Source organism: Amblyraja radiata, chromosome 18, assembly GCF_010909765.2.
Source record: "Amblyraja radiata isolate CabotCenter1 chromosome 18, sAmbRad1.1.pri, whole genome shotgun sequence".
Taxonomy (NCBI): domain Eukaryota; kingdom Metazoa; phylum Chordata; class Chondrichthyes; order Rajiformes; family Rajidae; genus Amblyraja; species Amblyraja radiata.
Genome location: NC_045973.1, coordinates 47,428,029 through 47,440,440, shown reverse-complemented (window position 1 = coordinate 47,440,440; position 12,412 = coordinate 47,428,029). Strand labels below are relative to the sequence as shown.

Sequence of the window (12,412 nt, the reverse complement as noted above, 5' to 3'; positions counted from 1 at the left end):
GTTGCGCGCAAATCACGCGTCATTATGCGTCAGCACAGCCGTCTGGTGCGCGTGACGTCATTAGAATGCCCTGCTTCCTTATTCTGCATCATGACCATCGTGGAAGAGCTACAGATTTTATTGCTACAGCAACAACAGAGACATCTGTTAGCAGCAACCGTCATACTTACAGATCAGCCAGGCAGGAGTACAACAAGAAAGGCTAGCGAGAGAAACCCAGGAAGAGGTATGTGTGAACGGGGTTAGAGGTTACATGACGCGTAAAAGGCGGGCCGACTGCGTATGGGCAGCGCGCGGCGTCGCATGTTTACGGACGTTGACGCATGGTGACGTAACCATGCGTCACCACACGATACAACGTGTGACGCCAATGTGTCAGCGATACGTCGTGCAGGTGGCGAGTGAGGATTTCGGTACATTACGAAATCCTGTAGCGCCGCGCATAAATCGCGCCACGACATCCGATTCCACGCCTCAGCATGCGCTATGCGCACATCACCCACGCGCCCCCCCCCACGCATCACGACGCGTAGACCAAGTGGGACAGGCCCTTAAGCCTGGAGGGGAAAGTAGAGAGAGTATGGCTTAACTCAAGGTTGGTCATTTTAGTTTAGCCATGCCATGGCCAAAGCTGCTTTAAATCTATCCATGGGGAAAATGTCTACCATTACTCGTGATCTTATGAGGAAGTAAAAAGTTTACAAAATTGGGATGATTTTGCAATGGCCTTGCTGTTACATAACAAGCCTGAGAACTAGCGGATGTGGAATAGCATTGCCTGTGAGGTCAACTTTCTCCTTGTCAATTTTTTACTGTTTGACCAGTCGGCATTCTTGTAGTTGACATTTGGTTTGCTAATGTTACATAACAAGCCTGAGAAGCCAGACGCAGACTGGAAGAATTCCAGTTGGTGACCTGTGCTGGTATCCCAGGAATTGTAAGTTTTTCCCTACTACAGTTATTTGTTAATTATTTAGTCATTCCTTGCTACTCCAGCACCACAGCCTATGATTGCAGCAACATCCCTCTTATTGCAATAAAGCTGAAAAATCATTGCTCCAAACCCTTAACTGTTCCTATTGGACAGTACTTGCGGCATCTGTTTTTGTTTTACTTCAGATTCCCAGTATTATTCTTGTATTTTTCTTGCCATGCAGTCATTCAGAGATTGGCAGGTGATGCGTATGCATTGAGTCGAATATCTTGCAGAGGTTCAGTTTGTCACAAATTCCTCTTCATGCCATTGTTCAATCAGTTGGATTGAATGGGTAAAAAGACACCAGCATGATCTGAGGATTTTGTTTGCCTTGAACCAATCTGCCTTGAAACCATATCATTAATTGGCTGGATGACCAAACACTGATCCTTGAGGCTGCTTCGCCAATCAATACGATCACGGCGACTTTTTCTGCCACCTTTTCTCCGCACCTTACCAGGATAAGACCGGCAGGTTGTGGGCAAAGTTGATAAGATTATTGGCCTTGGTTTCGAAGCACTATCGATCTTCGGTCTTGACGCTACTCTGAGCATCCACAGCCCTATGGAGATGTGAGTTGCAAAACTTGAGAGAAGAACACCATCTCCTATTGAACACACCACGCACCCCAAGCATATGAAACTCCACTTCAGCTGGGGACGGATCAGGCGCTACCCTATCAAAGTTTGGATCCTTCATCAGAACTCATGATGTATGCCCCCAAACCAGAGAAGATAACCATTTCTCTTTCCACAGAGGCTTCTTGGCCTACTGAGTTTTTCCAAAATGTTCTAATTTTTATTTCAGAATTCTAGCATCTGCAGTTTTTTCAATTTTTTTTCTCCTCTGCTTCTCTTTGATCTACCGTTGCATGGCTATTATCTTATGTCCCCACCTCAATCTGGTGACCTTTTTATTGTGTAGGGAGGAATTGCAGATGCTGGTTTACACAAAATGCTGGAGTAACTCAGCGGGTCAGGCAAGTCGTGATTCTGCTTTTATGAAGAACTTATCCTTGTTGCTCTAATGCTGCTGCTAATTTTGTTGTTTGGAAGCTAGCAGAGTATTAAATTCGTCGAGTGGAACAGTGTCATGAGCTGATGATTATGTACATCCGATGAATGAAAATAGTTGGGCTCTCGCTCTGTGACAATGGACAATGAAAGTCATTCATCTCGGCACGACGTTTTGCTTCAATGACGTGCTGTAATCGGCCAACGAGCACACTAGGTTTGTGGCGTGATCACACTTGGCTCTGATTGACAATAAATCTGTGGGTGTCCCTATTGTAAGTTCCCAAAGTTGAGCAAATATTCCTTTTGGGAGACATTTGCATTACAGCAGAAAAGGAAAACTGAGAACCCCAAAGCACTCATCCGCACTTGTCTCCTCGTCAGAAATGGTGAGAAGTAAAACTTGAGTTGAACAGGGCATGAAATAGTCAATACAGAATGATACAACCTTCGATTTTCCAGCATCTGCAGTTCCTTCTTGAACAATAGAATTATAGTATTTTAAAGAAACGGGCGCATATATCTTGGCTAAAATATATCTTGAAACTAAAATTGTGTCTTCACTTTCCGCACTGTAATTAAAGGTGTTTCTAATATTACCAACATTACTCACTCAATTGTTAGACTATATTCAAGGAATATAAGATTCTGACCTATGAGTACAAAGATGCTGTATCACAAAACACTATCAACAAAGTCCATTTGTCAGTTTTCAGCAGGTTTGCATCTATTCTGATTTTGGCCTCAAATGTGTGATTTTTAATTTAGCGTGTGGAAGTACAGACTTCCAGAAATAAGTAAAACGTGTTTTCCCTGGCACAAATACACTATTCGGAGAAGCAAAAATAATTTTTAAATCATAATATTTTGCACAGTTTGGCAATTGATTTGTCGGAAGTTGGTAGCAGTAAAATCTACGCCGTTTACTTGACCTGCCTGCACTGTATTTCTTGTTTAAAGTTTTGCTGATTTTAAAATAGTAATTTCAAAGCCTTGAGCTCTTAAGCCCCAAGCAGCAGCAGCAGCAATCTTGTTAACATCCTGATGTTTGGTGAACAAGTTGTTATTTGGGCTGTCAGATTGTCTCATTGGAAGGTAACAAATTGGTCTTTGCACTGTATTAGTGTGAGGAGTTTGGCAGTACTCTGTGTTCCTACTCAGCCTAGCAAATCACTGTACAGAATCCACTCTATCTGCCCTCTTTATGAAAGGAAGAAGTGTATTGTCAGCATTTGTCCTAATTTCTTGCAGTCTGTAACATTTTATATTAAAATTTTTAATATCCATTTTTAATATAAAAGTTTTCTTTGGTCAAACAACGCATCAATTGACACTTTCCTTTTGAAATATTTTATTGATGTACATTTTAGTAATAACGTGTGTCCTCTTTCCAAAATAAGGAAGCTCCTATTTGCTCAATAAGATTAATGCATGTCCTGCCTTCTATTAACACCTATATTAATGCAAGGTTTATTCGTTTTGATTCTAATTTATAATAGTCTTTAGTTAGTGGCTTGCATTTGGACCAACGTTCCTGTTTGCTTCATTATTCAGGAATTGTTCCACAGCTTTTGAAGGTTTGCTCCACGTTTATTAAAGTGTGCTGTTCTGAAATGTCAACCCTTGTTCATACTTGTCCTTTCAATCTGCAGGGCAACCTGTTCGACTTTCTGCGATTTACTGGCTGGCGTGGATCAAAGGTGCTTTATTTTGGCGACCATCTGTACAGCGACCTGGCCGTAAGTTCAGGCGTCGAGCCGTTATTTACATAACATCCACATGCAGTGTACAAGTGGGACGCAGGGTCACGGATCCACTCGCACAGTGAACTGTGAGGGAAAGGATTCACACACAATAAATATATGCAGGCTGAAGTTGAGTATGTGGAAGATAGACCTAAAATGCTAGAGTGACTCAGCAGGACAGGCAGCATCTCAGGATAGAAGGAATGGGTGATGTTTCGGGTCTGGACCCTTCTTCAGACTGAGCCGTGGTCGTGAGTCCAGAGTATGTAGACTTTCTTCCTGTACTTTTATCTCTTTTTGAAGTTGGTTTTGAAGATGGTGAGCTTTTGGGACTGCTCCTGATGAGATAAAATACTATTTTGCATCTATTCGGAGAAGCAAAAATAATTTTAAAATCATAATAGGCTGCAGGACACAGTGGGAAGTGCTATAAATCTCCAGATGGCAGAATTGACAGCAGGGATAGTTACTTGAGGGGATTCTGATATGCAGATCCACTAGCATTTGGATAGGGAAGGACATAAGGATAATCAGCACAGGTTTGTGTGTGGGAAATTGTATTCCTCAAATCTGCTAGCTTGTTGAACCATGGGGCTTGTGGGTCAGGCCATGGACATTGCCTGTATGGACCAACAAGGAGTTTGACATGGTTCAGCATAAGCAGCTGATCTGGAAAGTTGGACCTCAGGGAGAGATACCTAGTTGGATGCACAATTGGCTTGATGGTTGGAAGCAAAGGGAGACGGCAGAAGGTTATTTTTTGGATTGGAGTCCTGATACTAGTTGTCTGCCAGAGGGTTCAGTGCTGGGCGCCCATTGTTGTTTGTCATCTATGTCAATGATCTGGAGGAGAATGTACAAGGCATGGTCATTAAGTTTGCAGATGATACTGGTTAGTAGACCCCCCTCGGTCATGACTGACCATGGGTGATGCATCCTGGTTGGATGCAAGCCTGGGCGATCGATGTCATATGGAGGACAGGCTGCTGCCCATGCAGCACGTCCCCCCCTCTCCACGCCGCTGATCGATCCAAAGGAACAGCAGGGCCGTTACAGTTTGGCACCAGCGCCGTCGCAGGAGCTGCCAGAGCGAGGTTGTAGACAACGACGAACTGCCTTAGGGGCTCCGACTCTGGATTTTCTTGGGGTTTACTCCTGGAGCCTTTTCCATGACTGGATATGGCCACAAGGCAGTGGAGGTTTTAAATCAGAGCTTTCCCTCTCCTAGATGGACTGCCTTCTCAGGCTGACGAGCCCCATCGCCCGAGACTCGTGAGGGCGAGAGCGTCTACCTTCCCGTGCAGGTCTATAGCACCTGCCCACTGCCCATAGATGAGACTAAAACTGGTTATATCATAGACAGTGACGAAGGTTATCAATAATTGCAGTGGGTTCCTGATCAGATATGTCAGTGATCAGAGAAATGGCAAATGGAGTTTAATTTGGATAACTGAAGTGTCGCATTTTTGGAAAGTCAAACCAGGATAGGACTTTCACAATGAAAGGTGGGTCCTGGGAAGTGTTGTAAAACAGAGGGATCTAGGAGTCCAAATACAGAGATTCTTGAACAGACCTTTGTCGTGCCGGCCTTCATTAGTCAGGTCATCGTGAATAGGAATTGAGATATTATGTTGCAGCTGTAGAAAATGATATTGAGGTTGCATTGGAGTATTGTGTACAGTTTTAGTTCGATTTTTGTTTAGTGATACAGCGTTGAATCAGGCCCTTCGGCCCACCGGGTCCGTGTCGACCAGCAATCCCCGCATATTAACATTATCCTACACGCATTTTTACATTTACCAAGCCAATTTACCTACATGCCTGTACATCTTTGGAGTGCAGGAGGAAACCCATGCAGGTCACGGGGAGAATGTATAAACTCCGTACAGACAGCACCCGTAGTCGGGATCGAACCCGGGTCTCCATCTCTGTAAGGCAGCAACTCTACCACTGAGCTACCGTGCAGTTACCCTGCTGTAGAAACGGTGCCATTTAAACTGTAAAGAGTGTAAAAAAAAATGAGTGGAATGTTGCCAGGACTTGAGGACTCGAAGAAATCTTCCTTAAGATTCCATATTTCTATAACCACAAAGAATGTTGGAAATGGCTTATATCATATGGAAAGATTGGTCAGGCTAGGATATTATTCCTTGGAATGTTGGAGAGTGAGGAGTGATCTTACAGAGGTGTATAAGGGGCATAGATAAGGTGAATGCTCACAGATTTTATTCCTTGCGAAGCGGAAGTAGAAGGCAGGGCTTAAGGTGAGAGGGAAAAGATTTAAAAGTGACCTGAGGGCCAACTTTTTCTCACTGAGTGTGATGTTTATATGGAAATTAGTAGTCAGAAGTGCTCCAGGCAGGTACAATAACACCATTTAAAGGACATTTGAGAGGTAAATGGATTGGAGATGTTTAACGTGTTAACACAGATAAATTGAAGGTAGACAAAAGTGCTGGAGAAACTCAGCAGGTGAGGCAGCATCTACGGAGCGAAGGAAATAGGCAACGTTTTGGGCCGAAACGTTGCCTATTTCCTTCGCTACCTTCGATTTTCCAGCATCTGTAGTTCCTTCTTAAACAGATCAATGGAACTAGCTTAGCTGGGCATCTTAGTCGGCATGGACAATTTGGCTCCAAGGTGCAGTTTCTGTGCTATATTATTGACTCTGACTTGTTGGCTTTTAGGTACAAATCCTATTCAGATTTGAATAGAAGAATCTAAACCTGTCTAAGACGATATAGGAGAGATGAACAATTGTTGAATATGCTGACTTTCGTCTGAGGTGTTGTATTGTGATTCTCTTTGTCTGCGTAATGGTTTGCAGAAATGTATCTAAATATTTATTAAGTAGTGCCATACAAAAAAAGTAATTTGCTTATTATCATGTACTTAATTTGCTACATTTCCTACATTATAACATGCTTTTGGAACATGCTTTTGAGATCATGAACAATTCTTATGTGTACTTCTTTATTTGATCCATTGAGCCATAACTTTGGAAAAGGTAACATGAAATGTTTTTAAGGATGCACCATGAAATAATATCCACAATAGTTACAAAGCCAACAGTCTTCAGTTTTATTGTATATAGACAAAATGCTGGAGTAACTCGGCACGACAGGAGGCAACTCTGGAGAGGAGGAATGGGTGACGGTTCATTCATTCATTCTCTCCAGAGGTGCTGCCTGTCCCGCTGAGTTACTCCAGCATTTTGTGTCTATTAGCGGTATAAACCAGCACCTGCAGTTTATTCCGACAAAGTCTTCAGTTTTAGGTCATTACGTGATTGTGATTAGAGTTTGTCCTGGTGTTAAGTGATTTCAAAGGTAATATTGAACTAAAAGAAGCTGCCTTAATGCCGATCTGAGGGAAGACTAACAGGAAAGATATCAAGAAGCAGCAGCTTACACGGAGGGAAGACTGCATTTATAAAACTCCTCAGATTCAATCTGTTATGAACGCACGGCACACATTATTGGCCTTTGTGGCCATCAGTGAGTTTAGGCGAGGCAAACCCCACAGCTAAACTGCTGTAATCTGCTGCCAGTGGACTGTAATTAATGCACAACATGATGCTGCTGCAGACGGCTGCTGTGTGTGCGGCTGTTCATGTGCCAGCAGCTTTCAGCCCTTTCGTTCGGATAAACTGGGTCACATTTGACATTGCAAACAGAAACTGGCAAGGACACTTTCATGGATTTTGAGAGCTAATTTGCTAACCTTCATTTTTCATAAGGCAAATTTATTATCTGTTCTAAATTTGAAAATTAATTCATTTAAAGACATGCATTTATTATTGGCAGTAGATAATTCCTATATCCCACAGTCTTTGTGCTTGCTGGAATATGGAGTATTCAGGATGATGTTTATGATACTTTGTCAACGTGTAGTTCAGGGTACACAAAAATGCTGGAGAAACTCAGCGGGTGCAGCAGCATCAATGGAGCGAAGGAAATAGGCAACGTTTTGGGTAGTTCACTTCAGTTTAGTTTATTGTCGCATGTGCCGAGGTACAGTGAAAAGCTTTTATTGTGTGCTAACCAGTCAGTGGAAAGGCAATGCATGATTACAATCAATGCATTTACAGTGTATAGATAGATACATGATAAGGGAATAACATTTAGTGCAATGTAAAGCCAGCAAAGTATGTATTTACCTACTTTGTCAATGTAGTATCATTTTCAGTGATAAAGAATGGCTCCATCTTGACTGTATTTTGATGCAAGCCCCCCATGAAATGTGACTGACCATTGGGCTCTTCAGAGCTTCAATCCAAAATACTGAAATGGGACTTAATTATATTTACTTTCTGATTTCTCAAGGGTCTTGCTGCAGCTGATTCTGCCAATGTTCTTCTTCCCACTGGTGCATTGCAATCCCACTCACTTTATTTGGAATTAATTTAAGGTGTATGAACTTGGCTTCTGTGATCTGATCATGCCTGGCACCCAAATGCAAGGTCTGGGACTATAAGCCATATTTTCTTTTACGATCGATAGGACCTAATGCTTCGTCATGGCTGGAGGACAGGAGCGATTGTACCAGAATTGAAAACAGAAATCGGCATTATTAACACTGAGCAGTTTACACAAGGGCTGACCTGGCTACAGGCTCTGACTGGGCTTCTGGAGAGGCTGCAGGTAATGTTGCCTTATGTACTCTGATTCATGTGAATTCTGTTAAGCTCTTCATTTTGAAAGGTATCTTTGTTCACATTTCATCTTCCTATTATCTTGCAATGTAGTAGGGGGGGCATTTGACCCTTTGGTCTATGCTTGTTCCCAGAGTAACTCTATCAGTACCATCTCCTGCAACCTATTCTTGCCCACATGCTTGACATCTCCACACACCTAGTTTAGTTTAAAGATACACTGCAGAAACAGACCCTTCGGCCCATCGAGTCCATGCTGACCAACGGTCCCTGTACATTAGCACTATCCTACGCACTAGGGACAATTTACAATTTTTACCAAAGCCAAGTAACCTACAAATCTGTACATCTTTGGAGTGTGGGAGGAAAACGGAGCACTGGAAGAAAACCCAGGCAGCAACAGGGAGAATGTGCAAACTCCAGGGGTAGTTCAGTGGCCAATGAAATTTGCCAACCAATATGCCTTTGGGGTGTGGACAGTGACCAGGAAGTCTGGGGGGGGGAACCATGTGTTCATGGGAGAACCTGCAAACTCCACTTAACTAGCACCAGACGTCTGGATTGAACTCAGACTGCTGGAGTTGAGGAGCAGCATAACCTACTGCAACACTACAGCGCTCGGAGTCCTGCTCTGAGGATTCAGGGTTGTAATTTCCCTCGACTTGTTGCAAAATTTGCATTCACTTCACCAGGAAAGTACAGTTTGATTCCCAATTTACACAACAGGGGCAGCACGGTGATGCAGCAGTAGTTGCTGCCATAGCATCGGAGACCAGGGTGATCGGAGATCCTGACTACGGGTGCTGTCTGTACGGAGTTTGTACGTTCTCTCCATAACCTGCGTGGGTTTTCTCCGAGAGTTCCAGTTTCCTCCCACACTCCAAAGACTTACAGGTTTATAGGCTAATTGGCTTGGTATGATTCTAAATTGTGTGTAGGATAGTATTAGTGTGCGGGAATCGCTGGTGGCCGAAGGGCCTGTTTCCGCTCTGTATTTCTAAACTGAACTAAAAAAAAACTAAAACTAAATAATTATTTTAAGCCTCAAATTTGGGTTTTAAAAATGCCGTGGATAAACAGTTTGAAACACCTTGCATTGAAGCTGACAAATATCGAACACTGAAGAAGGGTCTCGACCCAAAACGTCACCCATTCCTTCTCTCCAAAGATGCTGCCTGTCCCGCTGACTTACTCCAGCATTTTGTGTCTACCTTCAATTTAAACTAGCATCTGCAGTTTTTTCCCTGCACAATTATCAAAGTGACATAATTTCTTTAAAAACTGTACTTTGTGGAACAGCATCGATGTCCAGCTGTATTCTGAGCCATGGTTTAAATGTTTTCACTAATTCAAAAATAATCTTTCATGGTATTTGAAAAGACTAATAGTAAATAGAGCACTTTAGAACATTCAGTGAGATTAGAATTTGCACTACCCACCTGATCTTGAACTGCATTCACCATGTTCCATGATTATGCTTCAGATTTCAATGCTGCTAATTGATTAATTACTTGATCACCTCTAATTTATCTCTTCATGCATAAATTTACGGGTCAATTTATTTTCAGTCGCTGTTCTAAGCAGCATTGCCATGGCGATGGAATAATGCTGTTTAATTGATGTCGCAACTGAAATGCGAATACATTGGTACATGAGAAAAAATGATATTAATTCACAAATATCTCTGGGACACTCTCACAATGTATTGTGCCAACAGGTATACCAGGATGAAGATTCCATGCAAGTGCTTCAGGAATGGATAAACGAGAGACAAGAATTAATGTAAAGTATATTTTTAGTTACGCCATTATCAGCTTTGTCTTGTGTCCTGTCTAAAAGCCTCAGTCGCCTAATCCTAGTGTTTTTAATAGACTGGATAATCTGCCGCAGATTTAGATGGTGATGCAAATGATGGTGTGATTCAGTTCAAAGAGAATGTGGTTTTTTTTAACGGCATCTGAGATTAAGTATTTTGTTAGCCCAGAGGTTTTGAAATTAGGTGCATTGCTTCCGGAATTTAGTTTAGTTTAGAGATTAGAGATACAGCACAGAAACGGGCCATTCGGCCCAGCGAGTCCATGCCGACCAGCGATCCCCGCACAGTAACACTATTTTACACACACTAGGGACAATATACCAATCCAATTTACCTACAAATCTGTACGTCTTTGGAGTGTGGGAGGAAACGGAAGATTTCTGAGAAAACACACGCAGGTCACAGGGAGAACGTACAAACTCCATACAGACAGTACCCATAGTTGGGATCGAACCTGGGTCTCCAGCGCTGCAAGTGCTGTAATGCAGCAACTCTACCGATGCGCCACCGTGCCATGGCAGTCATGATTTCATGGAATAATGAAGGCTTGATGGTGAATCATTTAAGATGGGCACAAAAAGCTGGAGTAACTCAGTGGGACAGGCAGCTTCTCTGGAGAGAAGGAATAGGTGACGTTTCGGGTCGAGACCCTTCTACAGAGTGGTAGTTCAGTCTCGGCCCAAAACGCCACCTATTCCTTTTCTCCAGAGATGCTGTCTGACCTGCAGAGTTACTCCAGCATTTTGTGTCTATCTTCGGATTAAACCAGCATCTGCAGTTCCTTCCTACACAGGTGAATAATTTACCTGGTATTCCTTCATCAGTACAAACAGGATGTCCCCAAATCGTGCTGTAATCTTCGTGCAAGGTGTGTAAACAGACTCTCGTGTAGCTTGGTTTTTGCATCTTTATTAAGGTCACGTTTCCTCGATCCCACCAGCTGAGTTCAGCATCTGCCAGTGGTTCATTGCATGAGGAATTGGCAGCCATGATTTCATGGAATAATGAAGACTTGACGGGTGAATCAGTTAAGATAGGCACAAAAAGCTGGAGTAGCTCAACGGTTTTAGCACCTTTACGTTTCCTCCATCCAACCTGCTGAGTTCAGCCTCTGGTAGCGGTCGAGGTTAGCAGTGGAAGGGGTGAGCACTTAGTGGCTGGCTGATGAGGTGGGTCTAAAAGGGAGGAGAAACAATGTACCTGGGAGAGTCCCTTGGAGAAGTTGATCATGGTTTCTGCTCTGATTATATTCCTTTTCTATAGCACTGTGTTTACAGTGAAAAGGCTCTTGGAAGCCGACTGTGGTGAACTTGATGGATAATTGATGGTTTAAAAAGTTGCAACTGTTTTTAGGAAATTTCACAAAAGCAACAGGATCTTGTTTTCTATTAACCCCACCATTTCCCTCGCCCAATGCCAGTTATTTGAAGTATTGTCGGATAATTCAGACCAGACCATCACACTTTGCCTCGCAATCATTGATTTCTAGGCTAATGTTCCAAACACTGGATGCAACAATAATAATAATAATAATAATAATAATAATAATAATAATAATAATAATTTGTTTATAGGGACAGTGCATATTAATCAACATTTGCATGTAAATATGCGAGATTGTAGCCAATCAGTAGCTAATTTCCGTCTCTAGTCCCACCAATTGTTGTTAAAATGTTAGAAATGTTTAGGATCTCCTGACTGCCAACCATATCAACTCCCCTTTCCATACTGTCCTTTCTGTCCTGGGCCTCCACTATTGCCAGAGTGAGGCCACACACGAATTGGAGGACTAACACCTCATATTTCGCTTGGGTAGCTTGTAACCCAACGGTATCTCACATTTTAAGTAACTTCATCCTGCACTCCCTCCCCGCCTCTCCTTGTTCCAGCATAGTTCTTTTACCAGTTCCACAGTTCTCCACATTGTACCTCATGAGATCGCACCTTCCCTGGTCCTTTTTCCTCTTCAGCTCTTCACCTCCCCTCCTTCCCCCCCCCCCCCCCTTTCAGTCTGAAGAAGGGTCTCGACCCCAAACGTCTCTCATCCTTTTTCTCCAGAGATGCTGCCTGACCCGCTGAGTTACTCCAGCACTCTGTGTCTATCTTTACAGATCAATGTTCTTTTGCAAGCCTCCATCTTTGCTCAATGCAGGAGGCAGCGAACACTGAGGAGCACGGCTTCAGTGCAGCGTCCAGAGCTGTCACGTG

At 43.0% G+C, this 12,412-nt stretch overlaps 1 protein-coding gene across 1 annotated transcript in view; it reads left to right on the top strand.

The window, feature by feature from the left end:
• nt5dc2 (5'-nucleotidase domain containing 2) overlaps positions 1-12,412 on the top strand; it is a 78,254-nt gene that overhangs the window by 62,765 nt on the left and 3,077 nt on the right. The window contains exons 11-13 of the mRNA XM_033037291.1: positions 3,642-3,728; positions 8,237-8,377; positions 10,106-10,170. Of these exons, the coding sequence (XP_032893182.1) occupies positions 3,642-3,728; positions 8,237-8,377; positions 10,106-10,170 (293 nt within the window). The remainder of the gene's footprint in view (positions 1-3,641; positions 3,729-8,236; positions 8,378-10,105; positions 10,171-12,412) is intronic.